Source organism: Chelonoidis abingdonii, chromosome 9, assembly GCF_003597395.2.
Source record: "Chelonoidis abingdonii isolate Lonesome George chromosome 9, CheloAbing_2.0, whole genome shotgun sequence".
In the NCBI taxonomy this organism is placed as follows: Eukaryota; Metazoa; Chordata; order Testudines; family Testudinidae; genus Chelonoidis; species Chelonoidis abingdonii.
In genome coordinates, this window is record NC_133777.1 from 59,210,355 (window position 1) to 59,222,829 (window position 12,475).

General features: G+C 43.3%; 1 protein-coding gene across 1 annotated transcript in view; it reads right to left on the bottom strand.

Annotated features, from left to right (window-relative positions):
- Nucleotides 1–12,475, bottom strand: part of AQP9 (aquaporin 9) — a 39,316-nt gene that overhangs the window by 11,974 nt on the left and 14,867 nt on the right. Inside the window, 2 exon segments of the mRNA XM_032774118.2 lie at nt 3,012–3,149; nt 9,067–9,193. Of these exon segments, the coding sequence (XP_032630009.2) occupies nt 3,012–3,149; nt 9,067–9,193 (265 nt within the window).

Sequence of the window (12,475 nt, forward strand, 5' to 3'; positions counted from 1 at the left end):
GGGCTTTACTTCAACTAACTGCCAACATTTCTTCTGATACCAGAACGTCTGCCTGCCTGGAGAAAGGGAATCACTTCTCTCAAATGTTGCCATTCCCCAGCCAAAGAGTTCAGCTCCCTGGAAGGACCTGCTTGGTGGCATGGGAGCTGGTGCCTTATTACCCTTAATTTCTCTATCTAATTTATTGTTTACCAAAGTCTTCAGAGTTACATTCCTTTCCCAAATTATAGTCCCTCCTAAAAGAAGGGCTAAAGCCTAAAAGAAATGACTCTCATTTTCCTAGCCATCCAACCTACTTTTTCTTCCAAATAGCAGACAGAACATGGTTAGTCCTCTCTTATCTTTTTATCTATACGTAAGGTATTACCACTTCTAGCATTGGTCTTCATTATGGCCAAGATTTTTTAAAGTGACTTGTGATCGATTCTTGGGTGCTAAACCTGAGACACTTTATAGGGACCTGATTATCATGATGTGCTAAGTACCCACCTTGTGAAAGTCAGGTCTCTTTAAGGTGTCTCAAGTCAGACATCCAAAACCACCCCTCAGTTTTGAAAATCTTGGCTGAGAATGGAATATCTCCTTGCCACACTACAGCTACAGCATGGTATTGTGGGGAAGCTCATTAGGGCAGAGAGAAATGAGGACTCCATTATATATATCAAAATAAGGTATTTTAATGTAAAACTTCCTGTAATTTGACTTACAAAATTTGAGGTAACAAAATTCTGGTCCTAAAGATCCAGCTTTCCAGATCTTCTGCCTGGATCCTAACCTGGAATGAGATTTTACTAGAACTGGGTCTAACTTAGGGTGGGCTCCAAGGCCATGAAAACCTGCATTAATAGTCCCTTTGCTCCAGCTTCCTTTTGCTCCAGCCAATCAGCCCCCCTCCACCGACCATGTGGTGGGGCAGGGGGTTCCTAACCTTTTGTCTGTGAGTTTGTAGTGTGTCAACTATCTAAAAACAACTTGCCACCTTGGCACCCTGCCTGACTAGGAGGAAGGAAGGGGTCACCAACACCAGGGACCCATGAAAACAAACAATGAGAACAAACCAAGCATTACTTTCTGTGCCACACTCCTGTCTTCAAGTGGTGCTATGGGAACATAGAAATAGCCTCACCTCTCTCATAATGGAGGTCACTGGTAAGTATTGCTGGTGTTGGCTAGAGCCGGGGGTGACCCAAAATGGTTTTAGAAACTTCTCAGAGGTAAGAGTGCCCAGGTCTCTACTTTTTGTAATAAAAGGGCAAGCTGAAGAAAAAACAACAACTCTGCTGCATACACCCCATGGTTGTTTTTTTCTTTCTAGCTTTGTGTAGAGTTGAGATTAGTTTAACTGCAAATGGCTTTTGGGTTAGCCCTTGACTAGCTGACCCCTCCTCAGGCTTCCTCCTTCTCATTGGTGGATGGTTCCATCACAACTATCTATGAATAAAAAGGGAAAGGAAAACTTTTTAACTGTGCCTTACTTTTGTTTACTTCTGTATATCTTTAAAAATTCCATATGTACATCAGTCAGATTATCACAGAATCCTGTTGTGTGAAGTACCATCTCTCTCTGGGACATCACTGGTGGTGAAGGAAAATAGCATAGGCAAGTGATGTGGAGTAAAATTATAAAAAGCTCCTAAACCCCACTGATTTTCATATAGGCTTTGGCTCCTAAGTGCCTAAATCACTTTTTAAAAAGAACGAGGAGTACTTGTGGCACCATAGAGACTAACACATTTATTTGAGCATAAGCTTTCATGGGCTAAAACCCATTTCATTGTTAATAGCCCAGCTTAACTGATTACTCTCGTTATAGTTAGTATGGCAACACCCATTTTTTCATGTCCTCTGTATATGTATATCTTCCTATTGTATTCTCCACTGCATGCATTCGATAAAGTGGATTTTAGCTCACGAAAGCTTGTGCTCAAATAAATTTGTTAGTCTCTAAGGTGCCACAGGAACTCCTCGTTCATTTTGCTGATACAGACTAACATGGCTACCACTCTGAAACTGTCACTTTTTAAAATGAGACTTAGTCTCCTAAGTCACTTTGGTGCTTTGGAAAAATTTACCTGGCTTCAGGGACCACAAGCAATAGTGTAATGGGTGAGGCATATAAGGGTGTAGGGATTGAACAAGGACTAAAGGAGAAAGAGAGGAGAGGGCCTAGGAAAACTGGAGAAAAAAGAGTTCCTGTAATCCTAGAACCTAGGAGACAGTAACAGAAAGCAAAGAAAAAGCTTTCAAGAAATACAAACTCCCACAGAGATCAACAGAATTAAGGATGGGACCACAGAAGCATGCAGTGAGTCCTTTTAAACAAGAAGCAGTGGTTAAAGAAATGACCTAGTCCTGGAGGATTTATGTAGCCAGGGAGGACTATAAATATACAATCTGATATTTTATTTTTCTATTATGCCTCAACATGTCATAGAGAGGAGCATGGTCCAGACAGAGTGGGGAGTAAAAAATTCCTGCATTCGAGTCTTGCACCTACTATATGATCCTCTGCCTCAGTTTCCATCTCTGAAATAGAGTTAATACCTAGCTCAAAGAGATGGTCTGAGATTTAGTCAGGTGGGACTTGATCTCCCAGTCTGTAGCCTCAGTGAACGATGTTGGTGATACTCGCATAAGAGATTTTGAATCAGTCCTTCAGTATTTCTAAAGTCCTTCCAGGAGGAGAAGCCCTATATACATGCTAAGAATTAAATAAGTAAAAGTCTTTGTGAGAAATACATGTTCTTAGAGTATCTAATTTCCCAAGAATGAGTCATTTTTCTACATTTCAGAACTTCTTCTGTTTTCTGAAATGTTAGTGTTGTCCAACACTTGGGAGGTCAGAGCCTTCCCTCTTAGTTCTTTCTTTCTCTTTTGTGACATAGGCCCAGTCCTGCAATGAACTGGGTATGGCAGACCTCTGTGCCTGCCTGGAACTCATTGAAGCATCAGGGTGTCAGAGATTTCCTTACTTCTAGCAAGTCCTATAGGTATGTCTACTATATACTCACCATAATAAATCCCAAAGACAGCTGCTGCTCCAACGAATGCTCCCAGGAATTGTGCTAATATATAAAAAGGTAATTTGGTCCATTTCAACCTTCCAGTTGCACACATGGCTAATGAAACAGCTGGGTTTATGTGACCACCTGAAAAATAAATCACAAAATAATACCAATAATATAGATAACGCAGAGAAATAGGAGGCAGAGGAGTGTTTGTAAAAATGTGAGCACTTTTGAACACTAGACTATGTGCCTAGGTTTGCTGGAGAAGGGGTTATTTTGCTATCTTTCACTCTTCTCAGTATTTGTGGGGAAGGGGAGTCAGTAGAATGTTATAGACTGTTCATTCTGCTTCCCAAGCATTTATTAAGATTAAGAAGTAACGTTGACTTGGTCATGCTGCAAATCTTGATCTGGATCTTGATCTGGATTCTGTGCTACATCTGAACTGCACTCAGGAGAAGGTGGCATTAAGTCATCTTTATGTTCCCCTCTTTAATGCTGGAGCTGGATGAGAACTGAGCCTTCCCTGGCATAAAGTAAAATCACCTCAGGCTGCTTAGGTGTGCTGACTAGAGGCTATCTGGAATTGAGATCACCACTGAACAGATGCACCCTTACCCCTCACTGGTGAATAGATGCACTCTACCCCTCACCGTACCCTTACCCCTAACCAAACCCCTATGCTGAGTTCTGGAGGGTGTGTGGCCAGGGAGCTGCTGTGGTGACCCTGTGTAAGTAGAGGGACCTATTTGTAACTATTTAGGAAGTGCTCAGATGCATTTGTGACAGGGACTATGTAAGTACCTAGATATTTAGGAAGGATGAGATTTCTCTAATAGCTGAGTTGACTGTAACAACTTTATTATCAAAATCTGAATTGTGTTGTTTATTACGTCATGTATTATCCACTTCCCTCAACACCTTTTAATCTGCACTGGGGAAAAGCGTTGAATGCCTCTGTAAACCTCATTATAGCTGGATGTGCAGTAGATGCTTAAGAAATGCATATTTCTAGTTACAGTAATATGTAGACTTCAAGATATTCTAAAATGTAAATATGATGAACTTGGATTTTGCTCCAATATAGAATAAGCCATGTGGTAACTTCCAGGTAAAGCCACATTCAGAAATATATTGAGACAAGAAAAATAGTGGCCGTTGTCTTTGATAAAATGTATATAAGAAAGTGACCTTTGTCAAAGGATAGCAATGGAGAAAGGTTTTCTCTCTGCTATTTCCATGTTTACTTGCACTGTGTTATCATCTTGTGAAACATAGGCACGTATGACACGTGAACAGATAAACACAGATAACAAGTAGGATAAAGACCTCCCTTGTATCCTTTCCAAAACTGTCCCTTGTATCCTTTCCAAAACTGTCATCAGTCTAGAATGAATTCTGAACTTCTCTAATGCTTCATCATAGAGCTAATAGATGAATGGGAGCTTATTTAACAATCCTTCATGCGAATTTCATATGTCCTTGTCTTATCTTTCTTTTTCCTTGCTCTGTCTGAAATGAACAATTTTCTTTTCTTTCAACAATCCCACACCTGTGCTTAGCGAGTACATGCAGGGGAAATGATTATTAGCTGGAAAAGGAGCTCATCAGAAATGGCTGATAAAATTAGATCTGCAGTGGGCTAGTCTACTGGATGGATTTGCCACTGACTTGGGAGAGACTCAAGATTCTTGGTCTTTGAGCCACCTACTGCTCCTTCAACTGATGAAATAGCAGCACTGACAGACTTTGGAAAGTATCATTTCCATTCTAATTCTGCCAGAAGGATGAGGAAGCATCAACAGTGAAACGAGGAAAAAATGTGGGGAGGGGAATTCTTAGGGCATTGACAGGGATGTAGACAGCCCCAGAATGATGGGGAAAAAGGAACATTCCCTTAAAATGGCATCTAGAAGAAAGCTCAAATTATCCAGACCATTAACCTTATGATACAGGGAGTTAGAATTTCTTAAAGTACCAATGCAAAGGATGTCAGCAGCACTTAGCCATGGGAATGCAGGATTCCAGTGAGCCAGAGGGTTTATTAATGAGGCTATGTGGAAATGGATATTCTACAACATATACAAATAATTAGATGTTGGGTTGCCACATCCTATTGACACATCTGCTCTTTCCCAGAGAAAATTTGCTGCATGCAGAATACCTTCTCAAAGGAAAAGCTTTGCAACCTTGCCACAGCTGAGCCCCATATATTTTAGGCAGGTCCAGATGAATATCCTTTAAAGGTACAAAAAGTGAGATGTGCTTTCCAGGTTATTTCCATAGTGCTGCATTGGAAGACCTAACCGAACTGTATCCACATCACAAGCAACAGCTGTAGTTAATCCTTGCTCAGATTAGAACAGCATTCCTGACATACTGTACTACCAAATTAAGCTTGTGTGATACTATTGAATCACGCTTATCTGTCTGAGTGAAGGTAATGAGATCTGGCTGTTTCACAATACTCTGAACCACTTCTTGGTATGAACCTAGAAACATCCTCTCAGTCGGTTATCTCAATGCATTGTCTACGTAAAAACACACTAGAAAGGAGAAAACAAACAGCCACCGCAATTCCTTCCAAGGCAACTAGATTTACATGCTTATTGCTAGGCTGAACTGCCCCTCTTTATCAGTGGTCACAGTTTCCTCAACCGAAACTAGAGGGCAATGGAACCTTTAACTTTAACCCTGGCAGTCTCCTCTTCACTTGCAATTAATTTTGCTTAAGTTATAAACAAAAAATGCAAGCTTCCCTTTTAGGTGCGAAGCTAATTCAGAATAAACACTAGAGCTGAAAGCAGGCATACAAACACTCCCAGGATCAATTTGGTCAGAGCCGAATGGGAGGGTATAAGGGTATGGCTACACTTGCAGATGTACAGCATGGGGAGTTAAAGCTGTCTTCATACAGCTGTGTAGGGAAAGCGCTGCAGTCTGGCCACACTGACAGCTACCAGCGCACTGTCATGGCCACATTTGCAGCATTTGCAGCGGTGTTAGGAGTGGTGCATTATGGGCAGCTATCCCACAGAGCACCTCTTCCCATTCTGGCGACGTGGGTTGTGGGAAGGGGGCGGAGGGGGCGGGGCATTCTCGTTCCTGTCCCAACGCCTTGTGATGCATTGCTTCACATCCCAGCAATCCCTATGTTTCCGTCCACATATGGCGCCATCTTTCAACTGTTTCTATGCAGTGTGATTCTGTGTTCCGTTTCTGTCTGCGGGAAATGGAGCCCGAACTGCTCAGGAGTATGCTGACGAGTCTCACAAGCACATCATGTTTGACAGTGAATCTATTCCTTAAGATCCAAAGTCACAGTGAGGCATCCGACGATAACGAGTCACGTAACGCGTACGAAACGAAATTGCTTGTGGCATTCACAGACATGCTCAGCACAGTGGAATGCCACTTTTGGGCTTGGGAAACAAGCACTGAGTGGTGGGATCACATCGTCATACAAGTCTGGGATGACGAGCAGTGGCTGCAGAACTTTTGGATGAGAAAAGCCACTTTCATGGGACTGTGTGAGGCGCTCGCCCCCACACTGCGGTGCAAGGACACGAGATTGAGAGCTGCTCTGCCAGTGGAGAAGCGGGTGGCTATTGCAATCTGGAAGCTGGCAACTCCAGACAGCTACAGATCGGTCACGAACCAGTTTGGAGTGGGAAAGTTGACCATTGGAATCATGTTGATGCAAGTTTGCAGGGCCAGTAATCACATCCTGCTAAGAAGAACCGTGACTCTGGGGAAGGTGCAGGACATTGTGGATGGCTTTGCACAAATGGGTTTCCCTAACTGTGGAGGGGCAATAGATGGGACGCATATTCCCATTCTGGCACCACCTCACCTAGCATCCAAGTACATTAATCGAAAGGGGTATTTCTCTATGGTTCTCCAGGTGTTTGTGGATCACTGTGGGCATTTCATTGATATTAATGCAGGCTGACCCGGAAAGGCGCATGATGCACACATCTTTTGGAACACTGGCCTGTTCAGGAAGCTGCAGGCCGAGACTTTTTTCCCAGAGCGGAAGATCACAGTAGGAGACATCGAAATGCCCATTGTGATCCTTGGAGACCCTGCTTATCTGTTAATGCTGTGGCTCATGAAACCCTACACAGGGAGCCTTGACAGCAGCAAGGAATGGTTCAACTACAGGCTGAGCCAGTGCCAAATGACTGTGGAGTGTGCTTTTGGCCGTTTAAAAGGCTGCTGGCGATCTACCGCAACGGGATAAACCACATCAATGCGCTATTCTGCATCTAGGCATGCATGCATGCAGCCCTAACCCTCCTCTCCTGAAAAATTTCCATCCTGAAAATAAAAGCCACTTACCAGGAACCTGCTCCTCTGTTTGTCCTCCACCAAGTACTGGCTGCTGCAACTGGCTACCTTCCTCCTGGCATGAGAAGAGCTCCTGGCTGCATGCCTCCAGGCACTCCAGGGTATCTCCCCCCACCCCAGTACCCTCACTCTCGCTTTCCTCCTGCTCCTCCTGCTCCTCCTCCCCGCTCTGAAGTGTCCATGGTGGTCCTTGGAGTGGAGGTGGGGTCACCCCAAAGTATCGCATCCAGCTCTTCGTAGAAACGGCAGGTCCTGGGGGCAGGGCTGGAGCGGCGGTTTCCCTTGCGGTCTTTGCAGTAGGCACTCCGCAGCTCCTTCACTTTAACCCTGGACTGCAGTGCGTCCCAGTCATGGCCCCTTTCCATCATGGCCCTTGATATCTGCCCAAAGGTATCGTAATTCCTATGGCTGGAGCGCAGCTGAGACTGCACAGCTTCCTCCCCGCAAACACTGATGAAGTCCAGCAATTTGCCATTGCTCCATGCTGGGGCTCGTTTGGCGCGTGGAGGCATGGTCACCTGAAAAGATTCACTGATTGCACTCCACACCTGGCTGAGCAAACAGGACGGAGATTTTTTAAATTCCCGGGGAATTTAAAGGGTGGGTCTGATGGTTAGTCACCTGAGGCCAGGGCAGTAGAGTTCGAACTGATGAGCAGAGTGGCTAGAACAGGCATTCTGGGATACTGCTGAATACTTCTGGAGGCCAGTCACAGCGCTTTGGGTGCAGAGCAGCGCTATACTCTTTATTCCTCTTGTGGAAGTGGAGTGCAAGCAGCGCTGCAACTGCAGAGATACAGCGCTGTGTGTGCCTTGCCAGTGTGGGCGGGGAGTGTAAAGCCACCACCAGCACTGTAACTCTCAAGTGTAGCCAAGGTCTGAGTGTGCTACATGTCAGTACTGTAATGAATTACCTCAGTGACAGGCACATTAGAGATGCCTGGATGGATTCACTGATTTTATTTATATATAGACAAGTGGAAAGGTAGACAGAGAAACAAAGGGAAAGTCTCACAGTACAAGAAGAGAATTATTATGGGTTTGCATGTTATTCCCGGATTTTGAAGAACATCTGGCATGTTTAAACCTTTTCCTTGAATCCCTTCATCTTTTATTGATTTCTGTAATGCCTAATTCTTAAAAGTGACCAAACTGACATTATTTTACATATCGGAGGGGGCGGGGAAGAAGGCACGGAGGGAGAGGAGGAAGACACTTGCTACTTTACTGACCTGAGACCTCGATCTGTAGTCTGGATCAGCTCCCCTTGCTGCAGACATGGGGAAGAGGATGGCAAAGGTGTATGTATGTCACCTTTATACATCCCTGATCCTAGGGCTGGCTAGTGATGCAAGTCAGAGCAACTTCAGGGTCACTCTAACTTGTACCCAGCTAAGAATCATTGTAGTAGCTGGGCAAACTGGACTCTAGCAGCTTTTCCTGGCCATTACCCTAACATGGCTCCTATGCTGTCCAGGGAGCCCTCTCTGCTGAGGAAACCTCAGGGCAGTGGCTTAGCTGGTTTCTGAAAGAGGAAAATGTGAGGAGGGATGGGGTTAATGGAAGATCTGATCTATCCTTTGCTATAATGGCACAGACAGCAACTTGAAGTTGCTAAATGTGTAACTGATAAGAATACTGTGAAGCTGGACTATATATAAATCTGTGAAAGCTGTGGCATGAATGCTTCACACAAAAAAATGACTTACCAGACACGCCCCCAGATACATAGACTGCCATGGTGACTGCCATTGCAAATCCAACGGATACTGTTACAGTTCCACCCATGGCCCCTCGGCTAAGGACGGCTTGGGCAACAGACCCACATCCAAGCACCTGTAGTTCAGAAGGGAAAGGTAAAACATGAGCATGCTGGTCCCAAGATGTATATGAGATCTTACTGGATAGTTTGTAGCTCCTGCTTGCTGCCTTAATGTCAGGGGAAATGTGTTAGTGAAGAAATGCAACTGTTTGAAATCAATATCATATGGACAACCAGTACTTCAGTTGTGCTGGGTATTGGCTTTCATCTCCCTCAATTCAGTGGCAGAAAGCGTGGCTTGTTGTGGGTAGGAATTCTATCCACCACTGTCCTATATCAGGGGTCGACAACCTTTCAGAAGTGGTCGGACGAGTCTTCATTTATTCACTCTAATTTAAGGTTTTGCGTGCCAGTAATACTTGTTAACTTTTTTAGAAGGTCTCTTTCTATAAGTCTATAATATATAACTAAACTATTGTTGTATGTAAAATAAATGAGGTTTTTAAAACATTTAAGAATTAAATTTTCATTTACAATTAAATTAAAATGCAGAGCCCCCCCAGACGGGTGGCCAGAACCCAGGCAGTGAGAGTGCCACTGAAAATCAGCTTGTGTGCTGCCTTCGGCACACGTGCCATAGATTGCTTACCCCTGCCCTATATTATAACAGATAAGGATCTGCTATTCATGGAATAAAAGTGAACTTCTAGGTTGGAAGACAAAGTGCTATGACAATGTTACATTTCTCTTTGTGCTTCATTAAAAGGCAGCAAACCTAGCTCTTGTCTCCTAGCTCTACTTATGTTGGGTATACATAGAATTTTAAATGGTCTCTCCCATGAAAGTACTTTTGAGCTCTGTTGGTGAAATTCAGCCCAGCGCAGAGCCTGCCCTAGAGCCTGAGGGCTGAATGTCACTGGGAAGGAACACACCTTCGGGTGCACCAGCCTCACAAAATTCAGCTTGATTTATTGGGTAAAACGTATTCAAGTTTATATATTTATTTTGACTTTTCTTTCAGACTAAATCCTTTTAATGCTGCCCTTTCTGAAGTCCACCTCCCAAAACAAACAAGTCCACTCCAGTGGCTGGATGCTGATTGGGGAAGATCCTTCTGTCTAGTAAGATTTCAGTTCCAATAGGTTATTATAAACAATGAGAAAATGATGATAAAAAATTGTGACATATATCCCAACAGTTTCTTAGCGTGTAACTTTGTTTTGAAACTCTGGATTACACTGTTTAACCAGCAGGTAAAAGAGCAACCTTTGCAGATTTTATTGTGTGCTTATATAATGCTGTCTTGAGATCAGACAATACTCTGTCTGAATGTGAATTGCTAGAATATTGTAAAAATGTTTAAAATGCCAGGTGTCCATAAAATGGACAGGACAGTATAGAGGAGAAGAGGTTGAAACAACTGGAAAGATCCAGTATTACATAAACGAAGGTCAGAAACAAGAATGAAAGACCAGGACTAATTACATTGTGGGCCTAGGTTGAAAGGAGACAAGCTGGAGCAAGTTCCGGAGAAAACAGCCAAATAGATCTACCTGTATTCTGTTGCCCTGTGCAAACAGCCTGTAAAATAAATAGTTGTACATGCTCACTAATGACTGTCTCTTTTCTTTGTCACTTATCTCTTCCTTTTCAAAAGTGCTCAGCACCCAACTGCTCCTATTGAGAGCAAAGGGGAGTTGCTGTGTACTGAGCATTTTGAAAATCTGCCCACTTGTGAATATTTTATTTTAGCACTGTTCTTGCATGTGTGGACAAACGGAAACAGTCACATGAGTGCTTCATTGTCTCTGCATTCTCCACACGGCACATCATTAAAATGAGCGTTCTCCATCAGTTCACGAGGGGGCATTCTCACTAGGTTAATGAATTTACATTTTATGCTGGTTCTCATCAAGGTCACGGTTCAGCAAAGCACTTCGAGACAGATTAAGTCCATCCCAAGTCAGCAAAGCACTAAAGCTTATGCTCAGCTTTAAGCACATGCTCAAGTCCCACATTAAACCACTAGGGAAGATTGTGAATGTCACAAAGGTCAGTTAGGCAGCCAGCTCTCACCGCAAGTCAGTTGTGCCTTTGAAAATCTCCTTTAAGCACATTCCTAAATGTAAGCACACACTTAAGTGCTTTGCTGACTAGGGATCCACAGCTGAACTGGGGTCTGTGGCCCTAGAATGGGTGGTTATCAACAGCCTGAACACTTCCATGTCCATCTGTATGTAGAGGCTAAGGCTCGTTGAATAGTAGCATGTGGCTCAGCAGCCAGAGTGCAGTCTGACTCACTCCTTGTTAGGGTGTGAGTGGGATTATCTTGAGCAATGTTAATTACGCTGGTGATTCTTGTTCATGTGCATATTCGTTTTCTACCTGTCCATATGTATGGGATTCTAATTTTTCTTGCTCCTCATGAACGATCACTTTCTTATCTTTACTTAAAAGTGATTCCAAGTTAGCCAGTGCTAATCACCTCTCTTCAATCACTTGTAATGTTATTGGGAGCCACCAGATGGCTGCATCGCAGATGGTCTTGCTAACTCTGTTTATCTGAATGTATATACATTCGTTCTTGGAGAAGTGCGTATTGTGAGAGTGAAGCAAATTCTTTGCACAAGCTAAGCAGAGCAGCAGTAAAAGCCTATTTTGCCTTAGCCCTACTCTAAACTACAAAAGGTTTGTTGGCATAGCTATCAGGCAAACCCTCCTAGTATAGATGCAGTTTATACCTGCAAAAAAAGTTCTTCTTCCATCATAGCTTATACAGGTTCCCCAAGTGAAATCACATCTATGCTGGTATAACTGCATCTCACTAGGGCTTTTGCTATTTTAGAAATGTTGTTGCCAAAAAAAATCACACCTTGACATTGCTATACCTGCAAAAAGCCTTTGGCCTGGCCTTTCTGTCTCAACTCATCATCTACCCAGGTGTGGCTGTTGCTTATAGGTTATATGCTCACTCACAAGCAAACAAAGCATTATGTGGTGCCAAAGCATTACAGTTGTCAGGATATTTTATAGATAGGGTTGTTGTGTTAGAAAGCAGTAGTATAAGCTATAGCATTGTATCTTGTGAAGCAGACCGACAAATTCCATGCTTCAGTCTGCTTTATGCTATACTAGGAGTGGAACACTTCTGTAATGTATATTCTCTCTTGTGCTTTAAGGATGATATTCTTAATGATTAGACACTCACAACAAACCCCAAAACAAAATGCATTTTTAATTGTTTTCAAATCTGACTAGGTTTATTGTCTTTAGCTACACCCTGGGTTGTTCAGGCTCATACGCCTGAATTGAAGCAGCTTGAGACCACAAGACTGGTGTAGTGGAGTAGTTGATGG